General features: G+C 35.2%; 1 protein-coding gene across 2 annotated transcripts in view; it reads left to right on the forward strand.

The window, feature by feature from the left end:
• The window catches only part of LOC149786593 (uncharacterized), a 70,872-nt gene that overhangs the window by 25,625 nt on the left and 19,428 nt on the right, over positions 1-25,819 (forward strand). For both annotated transcript variants that reach the window (XM_089977094.1, XM_089977093.1), the window contains 4 exons: positions 9,708-9,927; positions 11,395-11,684; positions 13,722-13,862; positions 23,582-23,788. In XM_089977094.1, coding sequence (XP_089833220.1) covers positions 9,708-9,927; positions 11,395-11,684; positions 13,722-13,862; positions 23,582-23,788 — 858 coding nt within the window. The remainder of the gene's footprint in view (positions 1-9,707; positions 9,928-11,394; positions 11,685-13,721; positions 13,863-23,581; positions 23,789-25,819) is intronic.

The raw sequence follows: 25,819 nt of genomic DNA on the forward strand, positions 1-25,819 counted from the left end.
CCGACTGACCACCAAACGATTGTGATCGGATATAAGAATAAGTAGTGATAAACTTTCAGTCATGCTAGTGAGATCCCAAGTCAGTTTGATTCACAGGCGTGCAGAAAAGGACATGGTTTTATTGATGAGATTGTAATCATCGCGATAACGTTCTGGGTTGTATGCACAACAACCTGTCGGATTGCAGCATATGTTTTATTAAGACGCGGAGTGTCTCACCCATTTCAAAACTCATTATCGGTGTACCAGCTTCATTCGATGTATCTCACCCATTTCAAAACTCATTATCGGTGTACCAGCTTCATTCGATGTATTCACAAATACATTTATCAGAGAGCAAGACGAATCTCTTCCCTTGAGGTCCTTAGTGACTAATCGATGACAGATTGACCTGACCTTATTAATGACTTCAGGTGCCTTCTTTCCCGTTTGAACTTATCCCACAAGTGTTTCCATTCAATCCGCGGGGTCCTTAGAGTTCACACAGACCACGCAAGCCTTTTTGTTGTTTTGGGTGTTACCCTAGTATGGTTTAAGCAGGTTTGTTTGGTGTCAGTGAGCAGGTCTTAGCTTTGTTAGTAGCCGATACCCATTTATTTCTTCTGTTACCCATTTAGAATATTATTCAATTGAGCAAATGTCGGATGCATGATGTTGCTCGTACCATATTTCGAATTGTTCTTGTATTTTTGCAGAAGGAGATGTAAGTTATTTTGTGCAAGTTTCGCTGATAATGGAAACGTTAATACGTCGCTTTGAAGTGTGGATGTGCGGATCTTTTTTTTTTGTTCTTTTAGCATTTCTAGAAAAATCGAAAACATAAAGCTTGGTGTAGTAGTTCTTCGACATATGCTTGATCCGTGTATGTCTCTATAGTTGGCTCACAGTATTCAGGTTTTGGTGAAAATGCAAACTTTGCTTCCCTTGTTTCAGGGGCTGGTGATGGCTTGATTCGGTATAGAAGATTCATTTACCTCATATATGATTTTCATCAAATCTTTAATCCCTTCATATGCTTCATTAGGTTCTCCAAATTTAGCCAAAAGAAGGATGTTTTAATATAACTTAACCAGCTGACCAGAGGATTGTTTAAACCCGGTAATTTTTCTGTATACTCACTTGGTCCATACTTTTTCCATAGCATGTGTTGGATTTTCGATCGCAAGATGTCCTCAGCATGGATGTATAAAAATGACTTTACTTATGGGATTGTCAAAGCTTCAATATTGATTGTATTCATTAAAATGTAGCTTTGTTGTTCTCATCACCGAAAGGTAACCTAGTGGTGGTTGCATCTTTTCAATTAAATCGTTGACGAATTGATCCATTGTCACATTTTTAACTTCTCCAACGACCTATTTGACCACCTAAATCGTCTGCGGCAAGTATCTAATAGTCGCTGCGGTTTATATGGCTGCTTTTTAAAATATCATATTAGCTATCTTACGAACTTGACTCTTCTTATGTTGCCGTCAGCGCTGACACTTCTTCCTCTGTTGCTCTTTTGTGGCCATTTTAGTATCATCATGCAGCAATTGTTTGTGTCCATTTAATCAGCGGTGGAAATTTTTACGGACATTACAAACAGTGGCAAAAAACAAGCCCAATGATTTCAGTAACTGATACATATAGAACGTTATATCTTTTGAATGCATCATACATGTTTTTTTGAGAAACATAGATGATCATGTACACATTCTCCAAAAGAAAATCAGAGCATACCGACAAATTGGTTAACCTGATAGTAACTTTACAAATAGAACGAAATGACGTTTTGCAGATATTTGAGACAAACAAAACTATAAAGATTATAATGAATATAACACATAAAAGAGTACACCATCAACCGAAACTTAACTTGCCCACTAAGTCTGAAGCGAATGACTTAATTTATTAGGTTATTGAACAATATGTTCAGAAGCAGGCCAATAAAGCAAATTATTTGGGTCATGAATATAAGAATGCCATCATAACTCACCCATCGTCACCAATTGTGCAGAGCAATTTACGTCTATGCAAATGAGTGGAAGTGCGAGTGTATGAGAAAGTTATCAAACATTATCCTGACATTTAAACCACCCAAAGATGTGGACGAAATTTGCAAGATGTTTGTCATTATTGGGTCCATATGACAGCCTATGAAATTCATGTTATTGCTATATTCAGTGATGGTTGGGCTATCGAAAGACTTGTGCAAGTCGTGGTCCATCTGTCACCGTATTACTTCAGCGGATCCAATTAGATATCAGCACCAAACTTGGTACCATCACGGTCAGTTATAAACGTAAAAAACGTTGACAACATATGTTGTGAAGACAAGAAATAATTTTGTCGGCGTTATATCTTATTAGTGACAACAAAGAGAATACCGGCGACTCCTGGGTAAACTCATCTTTAGTGATATCGAGTTTCCGGCGAAGGTTACTAAAGTCACACTGAAGCAATTTGAAACATTTAACCCAGCTATCAATGATAATGTATTCACGTGTAAAAAAAGATCCATGATGTTGTTGCTGAGTGAAAGGAAGAAGAAGCATAACTGATATCGTATTAGGTATGAATAAGGAATGTTGCTTATCTATTTACATGAACACGTTTTATGCATGCATTTAACATCATGCCGCAGACATGTAGCATGATGTCCCACCCAGTCACATTATCCTGACACCAGGCCGACCAGTCCTAACACTAACCTCTAAATGCTGAACGCCAAGCGAGGCAGCTGTTTGTACCATTTTTTAAGTCTCTGGTATGACTCGGCCGGGGATCGAACCCCATATCATATGAAGTTGAGAACATACCCCAACATAACCGAAATCCAAGTAGTAAGGCAATTAGTAACCACTGCATCAAACTTACCGATAAGTGTGATCCCCAAACACACGGCAAGAATACATGACGTTTCGGATGAGATAATTGCAGATCATCGATTTGGTACAATTTCTGCTTTCATCCATGGGCAATTTAGCAAGCAGTCTCACGGCGGAAAACTTGCAGATACTCGCGCATATACTGTCCGACCAATACAGACCTTTTGATGAAAACAATTTTTTGAATACCTACGATTAAAACGAATGGGACACATTTTCTGAAACGTAGTTGCCACCGATTAAATTCGTTTTATTCACCGTTGTCGCGTCAAGGTATTTCTGAAGAATGTTACGAACAATCGAAGAAAGTTTGGTCAATACCCGAGTTCGAAAATCTTGGCAACTGCTTAAGCATACGGATGTGTTATTGCTTGCTGGTGAATTTGAGAAATTTCGTGACAGTGACATGGACGTGTTATTTCACGTTGCCGGGTATAGGTTGGAGTGCATTGTTGCTCAAAATCAAAATTGAGCAGTAATTGCTCACTGACATTGATATGTAAATGTTTATCAAACGATCAATTCGTCATGTAATGTCCAAGTCAAAGTCATAGATTACTTCGTGCCAATAACACAAACGTGGATGGATGGGACTCCAATGACCCCAGCATTTGCATAATTTACCTGTAGAAACATAATCTGTATGGATGGGCCACAATGCAACCACTTTCGTTTAGTGAATTACAGTAGACCGATCATGCGTACATTGATCTACATAAACATATGCACGATCAAAACAATAACAGTTACCACGTACACTTCTTTAAAGTTGTTCTTGAATATCTAGAGGATTTGAAATAGGCTCACAACGATTATTTGATGGCCACTGAGGCGCTGTCGGTACCAGGTACACGGTTATCCCCGAATCAGAGCTCGATCGTTGATAAATCCGAACGCAAATACACTGAATGCACTACATTGATGGTACTTCTTAGGACCAAATACAAATATGTACTGCAGGTGATAAGTATGCAGTTGTTCTTGCTATTGAGAATGTGTATACCAAGATCGATCGAGTGCTTGGACCACGTCAGCACGCTTGGATGGCCCTATACATTCAGATGAATACGGACCTATAATGACTTTGAGAAGGAATTTTACAAACTCAAAAACAATGCCATGTTCAGGAAAGCCATGGATAGTATGCACAAACATATCATGGTAGATCTTGTCCTTCATAGTGCAATAAAAGCTTGGAAGGCTAATAGAAGACATTGCCATTAAATCCAAAGGTTGTATTTGATGGTGACTCATTGCTTTTCACAGTCAAAAATCAAAACTCAAATTGACAAACCCGATCTGTGTAGGCTTGTCCGTATTACACTTGACAAGATCGAATCATTTTATCAGAACTGGGTTAAGATAGTATACAGTAACGACAGTCACATGTTGTTGATGCATATAATCACCGGATATGGCACAAACATGTTTCGTCAGCGTGTTTGATACCAACGATAATCTGAAAGATCTTTTTTTTTTTGGTAACGTCGATGCAAAGATGGTTCAAAAGTCTAAAAACGAACAAACTAATTGCGTGTACGTGGACAGCTACTTAAAATATTATATAATGTGTTTCGGGACCGACAATATTAAAAATGCCAAAGGTGTTCCGAAGATGATTGTGCAGAAATATTTCAAACACGAACTTTAAATATAATGTCTTCCTGATGAAGTGACCTCACACACATTGCAACTCCCAGCGGAACCAAGAAACATCGTAATGGTGTATACCGATGCATCAAGTTGAGTTTGTCCCCGCTCGGTACCAAGCAATGGATCATCTCCGATGGAATTTTCACTCAAGCGTTTGATCATCATGTTATTGGTAACCAGCTTATGATAGATACTGGTAAGTGCAATGCATCAACGTGCCAACACATATCACGGTTCAGGCTTGGCTAAGGTAGGTGCGTGAGAAAGCCTGCCAGTACCTTCTCGTGGGGGTTTCCCATGGTTCTTCCTCCACCAGTTACACCGGCCGCCATGTAAAGTATATCCTGTGCTGTAAAATTGCGTTAAGCCATACAGTAACAACATATCCTGTTGGTAGACCAGCATTTCCTGTTACAACCTGCAATTCCTCTCTCACACATGCAGAGGAGGTTTTGGCCCACCAAGTGAAGATATCCCCAATCTGTCTTGCGGTGTCACTCGTTCCAAAATTGTGAATACATACAATGACCAAACTGGGTCATTAGAACTACATTGTTATCCAACTTTTAAATCTCCATGTGCATACAAATACCTTACAAACGTGCCTCCAAGGCCACTAGAGCCTTATTTACAATTCTAGTGCTTATAGAAGATCGAGTACGATTAAATCACCCAACTATGGTCAGGTCCCAATGTAAACTAAAATGTCTGACACGTAAATGCACTTGGTGTTTGGTCAGCATCACAAGCAAACGCCCGAACATTCATTTGCGCTAATTATCTTGTAACAACCCTGGCAATGTGAGTAGCAATCTTACCAATTCGCTCGAGTGCATCGACTACAACGCAGGATACTGTGATGTCAACGGCACTTCTTCTTTGAATCTTCTAGCCACATTGACAATGGCTAACACGTATTTAAATATGCACAATTGGCCTTGTCGATGTAGACACGATTGTGTAGAATAAGTATAAAATCTGCTCGATGAATTTCATTAGATGTTTGCACATCCCTCTTAAATTTTTTTTATTGATACTGGTAAATAAGAATTGCCACAGCGCTCGTTTGGCCAACCATGTTTGGCTACAGTGACTAATTGCTCCACAGCGGCTTCACCTCTCATGTATACACGCGGACTGTAGGATGGTGTCCGGCTTTTGTGTCCATTTTTGTTTTTATTGTTTATCATTGGTATAACTTTTACATTTAAACAATGGTTTTACCGATGAAGCAACCTTGCTTCTTATTCATACTCCGACGATCCATCATGCGAGTATGTCTCCCTATGTTGGATTAATCGCATTCAAGGAAAGAATCAGATCAAGGGATACCATTAGATGCTTTATAGGAATATCATGTAACATGCAACAATGATAGGTGTTTCATCCATTCTTGAATGGCTATAAGGGTCAAACCGTTTACCAGATCTAAATTAATTACAACCAGGATGATGATTTTCACAGCATATTTACTACAACGTGTCTCTTGTGACTTTGCTAATGCAAAATCGTTTTCGGCTTTCTATGTAATTGTGAAATGTTTTGCACCATATCGAAAACATGTTCTCGTAATCGCTGAAAAGTCCATTACGTGTTTGAACTCAATTTGGATTTGCGTTAGGCAAATTTTGCGTGACATCGCACACGTTATAAATACATGATCATATTATACGACATACAATTATTCAATGTCTTCACACAAAAGAAAATTCTCAGATATTCTTGACATGAGCAAAGATTTGTCCGTCACTGACTTTCTGCGCAAACAGCATCTATACAGTTCAGACCTGATGACTGAACAATGTTCTCAAACTCATTTCGTGCATTAATAAATGGACCTACTGGATCCGGAAAAGAACAATGTTTATACATATGGTTGCGACAGATTAACCGGGATAGGATGTACGTCATTTTGGCATTAGCTGATGATCAGCTATTCTTTAATGTGTTTTTTTTTTTAAGATAATGAGTAATAAAAGATCGTTGCAAAGCGGTAACAACGCCTCCGTTGATTTATTTTTAACTATTTGCTACTATTTTATAATAATCTACCATTAAGATTTGGATGCAGACAAAATAACATTGCGGTGTGCGACAATGTGATGCTTGAAAATCAAGCCAATCGCTCACATAAATTTTCACGGGGTCGGCATAGAACACATTGATTTGACTCAGCGATATGCACATGTATCAAAGGTGTTCATTGACTAATGTAACGTGATAATGATATTTCCTAGCATTGATGAGCATGGTCTTGGAAATATTCATGGGATTTAGTCTGCCGCAGACCAAATGCTGAAGGAATTTCCTGACATGTTTGTTTGGATTACCGGACCCGTATAGTTCTTTCATTATTGATTAGACTTGAACTTGTTGTCGAGGGGGTAAATATCGAGCTGGTTTGGAATTGCCAGTTTAATAATCCAACACCAATTATATAAAACTTTTATGGCAGTGATAACATAGAATAGTGTGGAAAGCGATGCCGTGAAAATGCTTACCAACACCTCGAATTGATTCGTGATGTGATAGAAGGCCTTAACAAAGTGTCAAAGATATGTGACAATAGAGACAAAGTGCACTATAAAATCTCACGGCAGGGATAGAATAAACATATACACTGTTGGATTGACCCACAAAACAAATCACCGAGTGTACCGAGGACATTAACAATGGTTACAAAGGCTACAGCACAACAAGTTTCAACACTTTCTAGTATAAAGGGAGTACCAGGACAAATTCGTGAAAAAACTATACGTACCAAGGCTATCAAAAAAAGCAACACAAACAACTGCAGAGGATATTACACGCTTAACAGATATAGTGGCAGAGGTCAAGAACAAAGACGTCGGATAAACTGAAGAATCAATTTCTCCACCACCACCCAAATACAGGTCGCTGATGAATACACCAAATCAAAATTGTAATGAAGAAGGTCGCCAGTGGATGAACAGAGAAACCTTCAGAGCTGGTATTAATATATCCCCAGCTGGACAGATTTAGCGATAAAAGAACAATCAAAGGACAAAAAGAAGATTTTAGACAAGTGGGCATAAATGTAATTTAGTGACACTACACAACTCTGCCAAAGGGTTTAATTATTGCTATTCTTATAATAAGATACATGATTGAATCGGAAGAAAATTCCAGATGGAATTCTTCAAGCCGTACAAAATTGATTGGGAGTCCTGCATGAGACAGGATAATAGCAACCAGTCCGTAAACTACCGCGGCAAAAGAATATCGTGTATATCCACTAACTTATTATTCTGTGACTGAAGGATATTTGGATCGACAAGCATTATCTGATATAACTGATTTAGAATAATATTCCGATCAAGCAGCCGCGCATCAATGAAATCAAAAGTCTGCACCAGCAAACGTTACACGGAAAAAATACTTTCAAAAATATCAACAAACAAAACCAAGAACAGCCTGCACCTGCACTTCAAACAGTAACACCAAAACATACACAGGAACAAGAAGAAGACGAACAATCTAGCTTATAAAAGAACTTGTACAACAGTTACTAAAACAATATACACCATAAAAAGGAGATGACCTGTGACTGCTGGTGATTCAGGCACACTTGAAATTGCACTGTTATCGTTGCGACTGTATTACAGTTAGCCTAGTATCCGACCCCAACCTTTTGGTGGTCTGCCCATGAACCATTCATTTGTGCTTCTAGCCGACACTGGCTAGTAATTTTCATACAATTTAACGCACACACACAGAAACAAACACACACACAGACACACACCACACCGTGTACGACATATGATCAATCAATGAATATATTCGGCAACAAATTGTGATGTTGACTGGAAAAGATTCTAACATTTATATAAGTGTCCATGAGCTCACACACATCTTTTATCTCAGATGTATGTGGTTGAACGCTCCCGCAGTACATGTGTATCTGCAGTGCTATAATAATCATGTGTCACATATTAGATGTTCCCTTGTAGATGAAGTTGGACAAATTGTTGATTTGCGGCGATAAATCTTGATAACACAACTGTAGTTGTTAGTATTTGACCTGATATGTTACAAAAACAATAAAGATTCGTACTTGGATGTGCAAAAAAATGATTGTGTACATGAGAAAATTACATAATATATTACTTGGATTTGTGATAACCTGATGATAGCACGTTGCAACAGTCGCTAAACTAGATGTGATGTGAGTTGTAAATAGTTGCAAAAGCGCTGCTGTGGATCAATTAAAACAACTGCGCTAGAACTAGATGTGATGTGAGTTGTAAATAGTTGCAAAAGCGCTGCTGTGGATCAATTAAAACAACTGCGCTAGCAGGCAGGTCAGTCGAGTTTAGATAGAATACGGGGATTAAATACCACTAGCATTATCATTAAAAGGCATTTACCGTTACATAACCATCGACATAATCCATGCCGCATTCAGACAGTAAAATAAGTAACGAGACGGCCCAGCAGAGATCGTCAGAAACAACGATTACAACTCTGCCAATGGGAAGTAAATTTAGACAGGGGTGGCAAAGCCGTCAAGAAAATAATTATTGCATTTCTGACATCATTCGACATGGGTGTGTCTGTGTTAGTGGATTAAATCAAGACAAACCTCCAGTCTTACTCATACGCAGCAAGAGATCACAATCAATTAAAAATAGAATTGAAAGTACAAGATACATCTAAGTCTCAAGTTTCTCCTTCCATATGAGGCATTTTTGGTAATTTGCGGCAAATTGGTATAAACCGCCTTTGCCGATTACTCACTATAACATCGGGAGTGGATTCGAATATTTGTGTCAGTGAATCCAAAGGGTAAAATTATGGTAACACCAGCATTTTCATGCTAATGGTGATCATCAGCTGATCGCGCAATTACGCACAACAGATCTCACTTCAGCAATCTTAGAATCATATTAAGCAATAGGTGAAGTCTTACCTGATATAGTAAGACCAATTACCAGTACACGATCTGAGTCTGGAAATTCGAAATTCGCTGTTTCATCACCATGCTCGGACGTGTGGTGTTGCCTATGCAGAGACGTCAATAACAGTGAAATCATCTGCTTATTTTGTTCGCGGTACCATTGAATAATACAGTATACAATTCAATATCTTCATATTGTGTACGATCTTGAGCAAAAGCAAGCATCGCAAATACAACTCAATATTTTAAACTTTGTTTCACTGCAGATTAAAGCTGTACTTAATAAAACAGTACAGAGGTACAAAAGTTTAAAGACAAAACTGCTGCAACTTTACTCTGACGTAATTACAAATGTTCAGGATGAATCGTTAAAGACGAATATGGATGAGGTGATAGAAATGAGGTTCCCACGCTATGAGGAGGAGTTACAAACCATTAAGACAGAGTTGCAGAACATGACAGAGGAATTTGAAATTGTTGTTTCTGGTATGTCTTCTTGCCTACTAGATAAGCGGTACACTCATTAATTAATAGGTTTGGACAGTATGTTATTAGTTATGTCATCTACATATTAATGATACATAACCTCAGCGAACAGCTGAAACTATGAAAAGGAGATATGTTGCACATAGTAGCGTTTATTAATTTTGTACAATGAAAACCAGAATTGACTTATTTCTTCACGAATCATGTAATATTTATTTCCAGCAATGCATGTATGTTCATGTCACCTAAATCATTATGTTTCGCAGTTATGTATGAACATGGCTAAATACCATGTGGCGGAGCAAAATTAGTAAATTAATAAATTGAAACGTAAGTATAAACCCATGCATCTTAAGCGAAATAAAACAACTAAGGGTTTCATTACGTTTATAATAAGTAAATCCAAAGTAAGCACACTCATGATATGGCGTACTTGTGCGTTTTAGCTAGAAATAAAACATATTATCCGCATGAGTTTTATACTATGCTAAATTATCCACTGATATTTCTTACTTTGTACAAAGTGGTTCCACCATTTAATTTAAATAAGTCGCTTCTTATCAAACAAAACATCTATATTAAAAGCACAACTAACAGTTTTTTTCGACATAATTTTATCACACACCAATTCGTGATGACAGGACATTCCCAATCATCATACTATACTACTATCGCATTTTTACGTATTAGGTACAATATACGTTAAAATTAAAAGATAAGGACAGTGCTATTTTAATTGTGCTCAGTTGATCAGATGCAAACAATTATTTATTTATTTACTAGCAGGGGGTCTCTTAATCAATTCTCAATATACATATTTGTGTTAAGTTTTGTATTGAATGTTTACATGTTCTACATTGAAAGATAATTTACGTTACTTGTTCTAGGTAAACATTTAGGAAAATCATCTTTGATATTTGTATTTAATACATTATGATACAAACTGAGATATATCCTTGTCACAGTTGTGCTAAAACTTGGAGGGAAAAGCAATCAAATATAGTCACCTTCAAAGATCAAGTTCAAACTTTTTAATAGTTCAACATTATATATCGCGTACTTTATCGTACTGAACACTGTAAACAGTTCTGATATTGTAATCCAACCAATAATTGCAGCATATCTGAAACTTATCTGAGAGCGAAACACATCATTTTGTTGATTGGCGGCGAAAATGTTTATTTATTTATTTTTAAATACTGCTGACGAGCTATATTACGGAAGATAATAAAATAAATAGATTTTTGTCGAAATGGATTCCCTGTTAAATCATTTTAGATCACAATACATAGTTCATTTTGAAACCCCTTTTTTATATGTTATGACTGGAAACAATTCGATAGTTATGGTCTTTTACATTCACGAGATTTTTCAGTTAGGTTTCATTTATTAAAACAAGTACCAGTTCTTAAACATTAACGAATTTACTAATATATTTTTCATGTGATTTTATTTCTTATATTACAGGCGAAACAAGTTCGGGGAAGAGTACATTTCTAAATGTGCTTCTAGGGGAAAGGATACTACCAGCGCACCATTTGCACACAACCGCTAGCTTGTGTCGGTTACGCAATAGCGAGAATAGAAGAATAGAATGCTTCTTCGAAAAGAAACTTGTCCACAAAATAACTCTGACGGCGGATTCCAATGAACTAAGGGGAAAGTTAGACTCAATGACGAAGAAGTTATTGTCACAAGATGAAGATCATGAACCCCTCAAAGCAATTGATATATATTGGCCAGTTTCCTCACTGCACGTAAGTTATTTCATGTTGGCGAGGGAAAATATAAGAAGTAGGTGCTTGCAGCCATATTGGTTCGTACCATCTTCAGAATTAACTGGTACAATTGGTTAAACGGGAAACTTTAGTGATATTTGAGACCAAGAGTATGTGATCTTAATAAATGGATAAAACAGCATTACAGTATTATCATATACGAAATCAGTGATAGCTCTTAGGAGATGTTCAAACTTATCTTAGTTTGCTTGACCCCAACAGTAAGGATATATAGTGTTACTAACTTCTCCCTCAGCTTCAGCATTGTATCAATTCATATATGCACATACATATATATGATTCAATCGACAGCATATTGAGGGACATAAATTAATGTCAAATAGACTAGTAGTAGCTGGAGACATATACGTAATTTTGTTGCAAATGTAACTGTATTCATTATTCATTCACTTCCTTAAATCAACGGTTCCGGCAGCATATTTACTGGACAAAGAGCACTTATGGATAGTGTGTGAACTGACGTATGTCAAACAAGCTTTATACAGTATTACTATATTGTCTCTAGACCACATATGAATACAAATATTGATATTCCACCAAGTTTAAAACTGATTAAATGAGAATGTTTCTTAACTAAGTAGTATAACTCTTCATCTCTATTAGTCGGTTTGACTGCCAATTGTATCATCATATAGTAAAACTGATATGTTGGTTATGCAAGCAACATAGCACTGGTGTTGATATGCATATATATCATAACCAGTGATGATTAATCATACGGGACAATTATAAACCACAAAAACGTACTTATTGTACAAACTCTAGTTATAAGCTATACAAATAAAACTCAAATTAAAAGGATGTACAGTACTTAAATTAGACAGTTTGAAAGTTCAAGATTAAAAATTTGGCCTAGGCATGCAACAAACGATATAATATATATTATTACAAGCAAGGTATACTGTATTAAAATGATCCTCCCAGGAAAAGATGGGTGCACAAAAACATAGAAGGAAATAGAGAGACTACGCCCTTAATTATGTAATCCACATTGGATCACCCATAAGTATAAAAAAGAACACAAAATAAACCTATTGGATTATAACGCTATGGGCTTCCACCAGAGACGCTTAAAATAGAAAGAATACATAACGGCCAAGTTCAAGTGCATAGATAGCAATTTATTTTTAATATAAGTGACCAAAGTCACATTGCTCTTCCATTAGTTCGCTTTCTCTAACCCTTGATCTCAACTTGCATTCTTACGTATTATTGTTTGTCAAATGAAGAAAAATGCATATATTTAATTTCATATTTGTATCAGTCGCATAAACTATAACACAGCCTTATTACTTAACGTTTACCAGTATTATGCAATTGCCTTTATACAACGTGCTATTTTCCGAATGCCTTTTAATTTGACGATCATCGGCAGAAAAATAGATGGGATAAATATATAAATGTTGACCTATTTACTAAGGTCAACAAATAGAGCCAATTTGATCCAACAACGTTTCCTTTGCCTTCTAAGATGTATCATAACATGTAGTACCGAAACACCTTCCTTCTTTTTATTCATTGTTTTACTACCTATGTATATTTTTGTATTATATTCTTGTTTTTATTATGAAATTGTCCTTTAAAGCATTATGCCCTTAAAAAAGGCGCTTAGGCTGTATTCACACCCGATAGCAATCCGTTCCAATACAACGAATCTTTGATGAATTTCTATTTCACGTAAACACTATCATGAAAAGATTGTAAATCATTGTGCAGCTTGTCTAAGAAATGTGTCAATTGCTTTCGGTGGACAAGCATTATATGCTTTTTGTTTGGTTTATATAACTAAATAATATGAAAATAAACATTTCGACTGCATTTGATATTTGTAATTATTAATCGTTTTTGATTCCACCGTGTGAAAGAGGGATTCGAAGATCCGAAGTAGCCAGCAATGTAATTAAGGGAAATAATTGCATAATGTTTTTACTTTAACATATTATTTGTGTACTATATATTATATAATTGATCTCGCAATTATTGACTTTTCTTAAGGAAAGTGTTGTACTTGTTGACACACCAGGAATTGGAGAGCGAGATACGCTTACGAGGCAAGTTGTTGAGTTTGTTCCTAAATCGGCTGGATATATCTTCATCGTCGATAGCTCTCACGCAGGCGGAGTTCAAGATTCTGGAGTATATCTGTCTATCTATGTATCTATCTATGTATCTATCTATCTATGCATCTATCTATCAATATATATATATATATATATATATATATATATATATATATATATATATATATATATATATATATATATATATATATATATATATATATACTGAACTAAAATTATTATCACTTAGCTTCAGATGTCGCAGTGAATTGGTTTTTGTTCCCAATTATTTTGCGGATAGTATCCGAAACTTTTTTAATAGAGGAACAAGAGTTTAAAGAAGAACTATATTTATTCCATGATGCTCGTTTACTTTCTTTGATTGTGCGGCGAGCTAAGACCCGGATAATACGGTATTTACTTAAATTTTTGGGCGTCAGATAACTATTAATTTTTTTAACGATTCTCAGCGTCTTTTAATAGTTTCTTTCCATTCCTTTGTGACCTAAGGTTTTTGGGGTTCTTTTGCAGTTCGGTGAGGACATGTAAATTAATTATTTTGCAATCTCTATTAAAATAAAAGTAAAATGCTGAATAGGGTTACTAACGTCGCAGACTGTATCCGTATTCAGCCTAGTTTGACAGAGCGTTTCAAACATAATGATGTCGGCCTGTTTTATATTCCATTGAGGAATTACGTCATCAATAGTAGAGTTGATATTTTCAAGGTAGATTCGAAAGTGATCTCTGCTATGAAGGTCATCAGCGACCTTCCATGCATAATCCAAAGGCCGCGAAGGAGAACAAATTGTCAAATCAATATACGTGTATGTACCCGTTCCTGGTATAAATAAGTCGGTGATTTGGTTTTATATAGACACAAATCGTGTATATAGATGAAGTCTTCTACTCTGTGGCCCCAGTCACCTATGTGATTTGATCGCCATAAAATGTAATGGGTATTAAATATCAGAGTAAACAAATGGGCGCAGGAAATTGTTCAAAAAGATTGTCTAATTCATTTGGTACTATGTTGGTGTTTGGTAGTATGTAAAACAAAAGGTAATCACTCGATGTAGAGTGACGCTTATAGCAATAGCTAGCAATAGCCTGTAATTTGTGTTCAAAGGAATGAACCTAAGAGGGACTCTATTGTTCACAACAAAACACCCTCCTCCTGAGGCCCTATCAACATTTTAGAAGTAGGTGTTAAACATGGAGTAGTTGTTAAGTCGATGTTATCCGTATCTTTCAAGAGTGTTTCCTGAAGGCATACTACTTCAGGATCATGTTCGTTTAAAAGCAGGAATTGTATCATTGTAGGTTGTTTTTAAATCCTCAACAGTTTCTTTTGTATGAAGCTGTTCTTCATTATAGATTTATATTGAAGATTGTGGAGCTAGGTTAGACATTTCGCCGAGGCAAACTGGATGGTTATTTCTCTGGAGGAAGTACCAGTGTTAATTTTTAGTTTGTAGGCCTGGAACTACATTGAGCGTTTAGAGCAGTATCTTTTGCATCCATGCTCTCAATGTCTCCGAACCTGTTATGTTTTGTGAACCCTTTTGATGCATATTTCCTTGAGATTTGGTTTCATTCCTTGGTAATTTTGATGGTGGGTTTTTTATTGAAGGTTGTTTGAGTACATGCCGTGTTCTTCTGTGCTTGGTAACGGGGGCGTTATTGCTTGGTGTTGGGTAAATATGTGTGTATTTGAGCGTCCTTCGTTGTTTTGGAATTGTATTTCACTACAGTGGAGAAGGATGGGCCAGGATGGAATGTTTTGGCCTGTACAAGTTTTATGGCTTCTGGATAGGGAATGTTAGATGTGTACTTTATCTTCTGTATTTCCTTCTCCTGTTCCCAAATATCACAATCCTTGGAACTGGCGTGGCGCTCCTTTCCACAGTAGATACAATGAGGAGTTGCTCTCCGCACTGGCTACATATTTGGATTTTTGAGCAGTCGTCTTCGTGATGGTCATTATCTCTAACACTTATACACTGCATCATCAAAGAGGGTTCGATATGTAGATATGGACCTTCACTTGCAAGAAGCCAACATTGACTACTATGGGATATGTTGGCTTGTTGAAGGTTAGTATAATGGTGTTGGTGTCCTGCATATTGTTATTACGTTTTACGGACCGCGCTGACACCTTCGTTTTTGCATCCCTTCAATGATATCTGTGTCGCTGATTCCAGCCAAGTCACGACAGAGAATCATGCCTTTGTACATAGTGAGTATTGTGCGAGCGAATGTGATCATTGGGATATCCAAGAAAGTTTTCATTCTGTTTGTCCGCGTTGCTCAAAGTCAACAAGAAGGCAACCTCATTTGAAATTTTTGACACTTTTTGGTGCCCCAATCGATCCTGTAATTGTCTTTTCGACGACAAACGGAGATAGTGCGGCAAGCGGTTTTGAGTATCTTTAGATTATATAACCATGAAGCGTGGAACTGATTCCACACTGCAAAGTTCGTCATCTCGCTCAGATCCAGTTTTGGTGCGTTTATTTTGATTTTGTTTAAATTTCCATATTGGATTGTTTACAATTCAACACCCGTGCTCTACGCCTACCATGGACCCCAACAAGGAGATAATTTTTTCAAGTGCGAGGGATAAACGGATGCTATATTATGTCGATAAAATTACCTATGATTGACACGTGAAGTCGTCGCCTTCTATGACGTTTTCTAAGATTTGGGAAACGACATCTAAAGGAATAGTATGTAGGGGCAACGGTGGTATCAAGACAGACACACGGAGAAAGCTAACGAAGGTGAGCGAGTAAATAAAGACTTCGGAGGGCTCGGTGTGACCAGCCGATTTGTCGAGGACGGGCTCATCCCGACCATCCGTCTAAACGAAGCCTTTGCTCAACTATCAGAATACTTGCCTACCCCGACACGTAACGCACCCTAAAGCAAACAGGTTGCCTCTTCTTAGTCGCCTCTTACTACACGTAGTGGGGAACGTCGGGCAAAATCTACAACCCCGGAAACGAACGGGGAGCATACAGATAATATGTCCTTCACATGACATTTACATGATTATGTTCCCAAACCTCATGATTTGGTATACATATTTTTGTTCTCTCTCCTTAGTACTACCTAGGTAATTCAGTAAATATTGTATTATAGTGGAATTTGAATGGTACAAAAACATGGTTCCAACACATGTAAATTGAAAAAAAAAAAAAAAAATATATATATATATATATATATATATATATATATATATATATATATATATATATATATATATATATATATATATATATATATATATGCAAAATCACAATGTGCAATGGTCATTTAAGTCCCTGGTCAATAAAAGTGTATGTATAATTTAAATTGTAGGTTCAGAAAATTATTTTTAATTTGTGACAGTAACTATGAAATAAGTGTAATGGTACGTTGGACACATTATATATATATATATATATATATATATATATATATATATATATATATATATATATATACGATGGGTTGAATCTAGCATCTGAGATGTAAACTCTTCAACAATTTGTTATCGAATAAAACAGTGATGGTCAAGTTTTAGAACCTTGTTATTTCCATTTTAACATCTTAGAACTCGTCATATAGACTTGAACTGAATAAACAAAAACAATTTCCCAGAGTATATTCGTATAAATATGTGCGTATCGTCTGTGCTCTATGCTGCTTTTTCAAACTCGTTTGACATTTCATTTTGTTATGATTTAGTAGACCAAAAACAGAATGCATCTCAATGATACTACATTACTGGATTTATTCTCTTTTAACTCTTTCAATGAAGAATTGTAATTTTTCTTTGGTTAAATGACCACATTTGGTTTCTATTCCATTGAAATCACATAATTCGGAAAGAAAAGAGGTTTCTGTAAATAATGGATCGTTAACTATTGCTACACATGTTATTATTCCTCCGGCAGGGACCGGTACAGTTATCGTTAACAATCAGTTGATTATGCTGTTAGTATTTTACTTTACATGATAAATCACATTGTATTATGTTTATTTTACTCTGTGCCGACTACAGTCTATTATTTCTAACATCTAGTGAGTTATTTGCTTAACTCTAATCCCGTATACAAACTGGTGATAATACCATATTCACTACCTTCAAAGTTTCATTGAATATTTTTCAAATATCTGTAATGAGCTATTACATACCTATTACATTTAACTTGCAATATGTGACAGATAGATAGATATATAGATGGATACATAGATAGATATATACTATTAATAATATATATATAATAGATAGATATATACTATTAATAATATATATAACTTTAACAATTTCCTAACGCTTAAAATCATGTATTGAATAGATAATTGCTTGATTGTGTTTGTAATGTCTTTTTTTATTTATGTGACTATTTCGTTGGTGATAGCACATTTGTAAATGTGTATAGTCCACCACAGAAGTCAGTTCCTGTACCAGATAAATCCTGTTTTAATGTGTCCATGCTAGTCTTCAGAGCATCACGGTTTAATTTATGTTTGATGATTGAATGTGAATGTGGGTGAATATAAGTTATTGTATGTGTTCCTGATATTACTGTTTAAAAGGCCTAAATTGTGGTAGATAGAGAATGGAATCTCTGTTCGAATAATTCTAGCGCATGTAACCTCGTGTTTGCTTTCTCATATGGCATCATGTTGCGCAGATTTTAGTATTCATAGTTCATTCTTATCATTCAGTAGCACAGTTCATAGTTCCTTATCCGCTTATTCCATCTTAATGTCTATCGAAATATTACATTTGACTCCTACCGTTTTTAACGAATATGATATTGTACGGAACAACTGCTTGTGTCAGACCTGCGATATTCGTAACGCAGTTACTCGTAAGGTCTATATCGCTAATAACTGTTACACGAACTGTTGCATATATCTCATTTACTCTACTTAAGTTTCAAGAGGAAGACCTACTTTACTCAATTGCCTTAAATATATTGTATTTATTGATCTGTCGTCACAAAGTAAGCCGCAGGATTTCCGTAAAAGTCTATCACTTTACATATTCCTAATTGATTTTGATTTGCACGTTGCGAATGGTACTTATGTGGAGGTGTTGCTAAGAATTATGAACATTGAATCAAGGAAATTTTGCAGCATGAAGCATTTTAACAGGAAGTGACTCTAGGAAATAAGAATAATACGTGCAAGACTTATTGCTGGCGTTATTCATTTGACCGAGATAAATGTAAACTTTTTCAGGTTTCAAAAGAACCAACGAAAAGTCTAAAAAGCTCCGTAGATCTGGATCACTACACAAATATGAACATGTTTAATATGTCGTACCATCAGAGTGTGGTTACCGTAATTTAGTGATATAAACATTCAATATTGATCATTTCTTAGTCGTCACCATATGTTGTCAATTCCTTATTTACTTTGATCATGTACACCAAACGGTCGTAAAAACCATTAAAACCTTATGCTCATTTGTTACGTAATGGTGCTGACGTAACTAACACTTTTCTCAGTTCGCATGAAATAATATAGTAACTTAGCAGAACAACTAGTTGTTTGAAATTATGTAGATTATACACAACCTCTGACGTTAACGTGATAGATTTAACTCTCAGGTCATCCGTCAATTGCTATGTACCTACAATAGTTAGGGTTTTATGGTTAATATTTACTCTTTAGTGTGGGATAATCCGTGTATGTGTAATGAAGACACACTTCTCACACGATTGTCTGCAATTGTATCTGTAAAATTCTTCACGACTTCCAAAATTGTTTCAATATAGCTAATATCCAATTTCTGTGAGTCTCTGTCATCCTGGTATCCTGTACTGTTAGCATGTTTTATTTCTTCGTACAAATCATTGGTGATGAAAACAGTCTCGCCATGGTTGTCACCATTGTCACTGATCGCTTTGTATATAATCTCATCAGTACGTTTAACGAATTAACGACAGTTAATAATGTTTCATTATATCAAAAAAGTTGTTGCTGACCACCATTTCCCTAAGAGCTTTTGTAACAAACACTATCAATGCTGCACTTAATCATGTATTAGCCATGTTAACAACTACACCCATATTTAACCCTGCAACACTTAATCTGGTTTACGGTATTCCAAAAGTTACTTGGCCAATTAAAAACTTTTCTAGACCTAAATAGTATTTTATCTTTCTGATCAAAATCCTTTTAAATTAGTGCCCATTTGCCATCGTAAGTTGACATTTTAATTGATAGACAATACAATATATATTTGTTTAGTACTTTGTCCCCTTAAATTCATTCGTGTGCAAGAAATGGACTTATAGCGACAACCAGTTTTATTAGGTCTTAACTATATTGGTCTTGAAAGGTTTCGCCGTTTTAGGTTTCACTGTTGTATTGGTATGACTTTTCTTGACTTTTTTTTTTTGCTAACGTGATATGTAGCAATCAATGGGCCTGAAGTAGTTATATACCAGCAGAACAAAGTTGTCATTCTTTGGGTAACTCTTTTTGCAAGCAAATGTTCATTTGGTAAAAGAAAATGAAATTGTTGTCATCTTATCTTCTTCACAACGTCTTCAGTATTTGTGGTTGATACAATCCAAAAGTAGCATTCAAACCTTCCTTAAAAGGATGAAATATGCAGCCAGATAACAAAGTTTAATTTTCTACAATAAGTAGGACTGACGATTGCTATCAATTAGGTTTGCATTTGTCTTTTGATTTAATTGGCTTCAGGATCAAAACCAAATTAACGTTTGGACAAAACAAACAAGATAAATGAACCATCTGATCCACAGCCTAGCAAATCGTATATCTTGTTGTTTGATTTGAATCAGTTGTTGTGCCTAACGGATCGTGCTCCTAAGGTGCCACCTTACTTTAACTTTGGAAATGCTCAAATCGTTTTCTATGTTGAACTCTACCTGGATCCTTTGGCTTTTGCGAAGCAACATGAAAAGTTTAATGCTTCTCTTTGTCAGTCTTCCTTCTTGACTTATTCAACATCCGTTTCTTTGTAATTGAATTTGAATAGTTAAATCATTACAAATTTAAATCAGAATAAAAGTTATTGTAAGCTGACTTGCGCATTTACATTAAGGGGTGATATTATTTATATCAGATACAAAATAGCGTAAAATATCCAGTCGTTTGCAAATTAATGGTTAAAGCAGGCCGTTTCCTAAAGTGCATTCCACTAAACAAATTGAGAAATGGAACAAAGAATGGAATGGAAGTGTAAAACAAAACATGCCTAAAACGGTATAATAGAAAGATAGGTTTAAAAAAGGCACGTACAATTTTCATTCAAAAATACAATCAACGAAAAATACAACTATGATCAAAATATGAGAAACGTTCATTGATATATATTTGAAGAGCAATTTTTCAATAAATCGGTTAATCAAAAATTATTCTACTCGTCTACATTTTTTCTATAAAAAAATACTCTAACACTCGTTCAAAGTTGTTCCTACACTGAACACCTTTTGTTTTCACCCTGATTATATGTAAACATAAAGTAATAAACATTATTAAATCAAAAATGACTTTTAAAATATATGATATTCGATCGATTGAGCAATATGAAAGATCTTTAAGTTTTTCTAAACCTGAAAATTAGCTTGAAGATGGTGCTAACATTGACCTTACCATTCAGTGTTTATTATGTAATTTCTCTAAGAGCGTAATTAACAAATATATAAATTATTTCCAGTTGCCTAACATTAGGCATGTGATATCAAGTGAAACGACATCTAAATCAGATACTATTTTCAAAAGAGAGAGAATGGCGCGTAAAGTTAAATCGTTCAATACGATTAACTTCGTCAGTGACGCAAATTTGAGTATTGTTGTCTAATTCGTTCGTTATAATACACCACATTATATAATAAACATCTAACACAGTAAGTCTGATCTAACAATATTTATTATAGACAAAAATGTAATAACACTAAATCAAACAGTAAACGCAATCGGCACTTCATTAGATATTTCCATTGTCTTTAAGAAACGGTATTCACCTTATTTTGGTTTCTTTTGAGGGGATAGGGTGTGTGATGGGGGGGGAGCTTTCATTCGTTTTCTGTTTGTATGTGAATGTCTTAAAACTATTAAAGTTATAATCACTGCAGACGGTGGGACTTTAAGTGGCAACATTCCCATTCCATTGAAGTATCTCATTATGCTTGATGCTGTCAAGTGAACTTTCCCTTCATTATATAAAATGTACTATTGTCGATTGCAGATATCTCCGTTTGAATGTTTTCATGCCGTAAAATGAAATATCGGACAATGACTTGGAAACTTCATAACCTATATAATTTGTATGGTCCCTTGATTTTAATTCACTCATCTTGTTCACCCCTTCTGTTAATTAAAATAGTCACGGGTTATTATTTTTATGTTCTATCTGCGTTCAATTCCACAATGTATGCGTTCAATTCGTATGTGTATGTGTTAAATTCTGCATAAAATGCGTTATCGATATTTTGGTGTTAATGAATCATTTTCTCAATTTGTCATGGCTATTACTTCACCTATTTAAAAACTCAAAACGTTTATAGCAAAGATAATTTAGATTTTGTTTTGTTTGAGTAATGTTCATCATAACAGTGTACATAAAGACATTCTAATATTAAACTGACTATGCTAGATAGCTTGATAAACACTTTGCAGAACTAAGTACGTTTCTGATGATGTCCCTCCATGGATATTCTAAACTCTCACAGCAACTGATCGACATTTAAAAGGAAAACATAGCATAGGTCTTTGCTATTGAAGAATTACACTACTACTATTCTATTACATAAACAATAATAGTCATAGCAACCATTCTCCTAAAAGAGTCTCCACCAAAATCAATTAAATGATGAAAATATATATTTCTTAGGTATAAATATGTCTCCTACTTCCATTATTGACCAGATATGTAAACAAGTCAATGAGAAGGGTACAACTATGCAAGGAGGTTTGTGATATCGGCGCAAGCATTCAGCAACATCAATAAGTTATTGTTTGATTACTTAGTGATAATATTGATTGTTGGTAATTTAAAATTAGGTTTTGTCCACGTTTTCTGGTTACCATATGTAATTTAAGTTTCCATGCATACACTCAACTTGTGCAAAGGTTTCGCTATCTTGTCTATACATGTGTTACCAACCTAGGTATCTTCATTTTAAAATTCTAAATCTACACACCATTAAAGCTATATCCTGATTTTTCATCCATGGGCTGCAAAATCTATTCCTATGTCAAATAAAGTGTTCATTTCGATTCTTTGTAATTAAAGGTCTTAAAGAATGACAACAATGTGCATAATATACAATATTTTCTGACAAAATACCTAGATGAAGATGTAGCTCATAAAGTTGCCATACCCATATTTAATGAACGTTTTCATGCACTTTCTTTCATATCAAATATGTTACATTTCCTACATTTATATAGCGTCATTTGTACTCATGCCTGGCATTTTACAAACTCATTACTTAATGGTTATCAAATATTAAATGTTCATTATTGGAGAGGACCTCTTTTTTATTTAATTTCAATCCATATTTTGGGCACATAATATGGATGGTCCCATTTCAAATCGTCCAATATGAGTTAAACTTTTATATCATGTTTATTAACATATTTGTGTTGTCATCAGCAATGTCTTACTGTGGATTTAGTAAATGTCAAAGCAGTTGCATTTGGGCGCGACAAATAACCAAGTTAAATATTTTTGTCACAGATAATATACTTAAATAAGTTTGCAAAACAGATAGGTTGTGTTGTTTTACAGAATATCAAATGAATATATTTTATCAGATTAGAAAATTGATCGAGGCGGTAGCAGTATCTGCCTCAAAGGAAGATCTCATAACGGATCTTAGCAATATGATCTTCGTGTGCAACAAATGGGACATGGTTCCAATACAGGACAGAGCAGCCGTGATGGAAGATACAAAAAGAAAAATAAGAAAATACTGCGGACAGTTGGGTGAATGGCAGATTATAACATTTGATGGGAATCTGGTGAGAATTTGAATTTATATCGTATTTATTATACACAGCGAAAGGCAACTTTCAATGCAGCATTAACCATTCTATGTTTCAAGGAGTATGACTTAAAGTTGAATAAATTGACATGATGATCTTAAGAAACGTAACCCTCAATGTAAAAATTGTAATAGTGACTCTCAAGAAGATGATTTAATGTTGCAATTGACTTTCTGGAATAAAGTCAAATTTTATGTCGATCTGTAAAACGTTCAATCGGAATTTAAACAAACATATAATCATTTTCCTGAATCTCTACTGTTTTCCAATTATTAAATTAGGTGACTCTGTTTGTCTATCCATCCTGTTGAAAGTTCCAAAGATAGCTATAGTGACGACATCTTGATATTATATTTATGTTCAAGTATATTGAGCACCATATGTTAATTTCTAATTTAAGTAAGAGTGCATAATGATATCCGTAATGTTAAATTAACATTGTATCATATATCGATCATAACGTAATGTCCAATTCCAATTAGACTTCATACTGAACATTAATGTTATATTTCAATACATCCCCATTAGCAAAATTCGCCCCAGTAGTGACCAAGCTAAGGTCCCAAGTGCACGTCCACAAATTAGCCCGTGTCCCTAAAACAATTCAGAATAGACAGAGTTGAATATAATCAAGTGTTGTTTATAATTCTTTATGTCGATAAATTCACCCAGGACAAGAGCGCAAAAAAACATACGCAAGATCTTCATAGCGACATCCTATAATACACATACCCTCACATTTATATTTACTTTTTTCAGTCCTGGGAAAACATGGGATAATGTTGTCACCAATGCTTTTTTGATATCTATAGTATTTACGTGCGTATAACATAATAATCATTAAAACAGGACAGAACATGGGTTTGGGGACAATTACATCTAATTTGATTTGTAATTACTCGGTTATGTGAAGCGAATAGATGTTCATGATTATATTAAACATAGGAAACAATTAATTTTATTTTCAAACTTTAAAAGAGGCTACATCGGAAAGACACTATATTCACATATTACATTGCCGATCGGCCAAATGTTTTATAAAAATTTGGTAAAGGTATATTTCCTATCGTTGGCACCATTCTACCATTACCTTCTGAGATCAAACTCATTAAAGTCTATAACAAATTCTTACTCTAATTGAGATGTATTCAATTGTAATGTACCATTATGTTATATATAAGATATACGTGGCGCCTTTACAATACTCTCTGTATTAAGGTGTCATGGTTATATTGTTTTGAATGTAAAATTTAGACATCTTTTCAGTTCATTGCATCTATCATTATACATGTATTTGAATTAATTATTGTATTTCTTTCTTATCACCATCTTCGCTAGCCAAGGTTTCGATAACCCTACATACACGTTGGCATATCGAACAAATATGTATGTGCTTTTCTGGTCTGATAATTTCATTGGCAAGCCACCGCAACCAATCAAAGTTACGTTATTCAAATTAAATGGCAATCTTGGTGCCCCAATATAAAACAAAATATGGAAACACAGTTATAAAATCACGGAACATGAGTAAAAATCAAACTGAAACTTAATGTTTATATTACTCAGCCACGATTATTATCGGAAACTCTGTAAGACACTGTGCTCGAGTAATCAGCACGAATATGTTTCTATTTGATCAAGCCATTGGGAGAACACAACTTGAATGGAGTGATACATAGGCACATTTCCAGTGCCGGTCCATGTTTGCACAAAATACCGTTCACTCAAATAAAAATGTAATGGTTTCCATCTGGTACATAGTCATACTTTCGATGTTAAACTTACAAAGTATCCTTTTAAGGTCAATTGCCAACATCGCCGTTTCGTCCGATGTACAATGCAACACGTTATTGGTTAGTTGGCATCCCATACTAAGGGAGGCAACACATGAAATTCAATATATGTCGATAGGACACGGCACCGATATAGCTGTTCAATCCGCCAAGGTGTATATAGTGTTATCGGAACCTTGGATAGAGAAGAAGTTTTATCACAAACACGTTCAAT

This window comes from Sinohyriopsis cumingii, chromosome 12 (assembly GCF_028554795.1).
Source record: "Sinohyriopsis cumingii isolate HCF-2022 chromosome 12, ASM2855479v2, whole genome shotgun sequence".
NCBI classification, from domain to species: Eukaryota; Metazoa; Mollusca; class Bivalvia; order Unionida; family Unionidae; genus Sinohyriopsis; species Sinohyriopsis cumingii.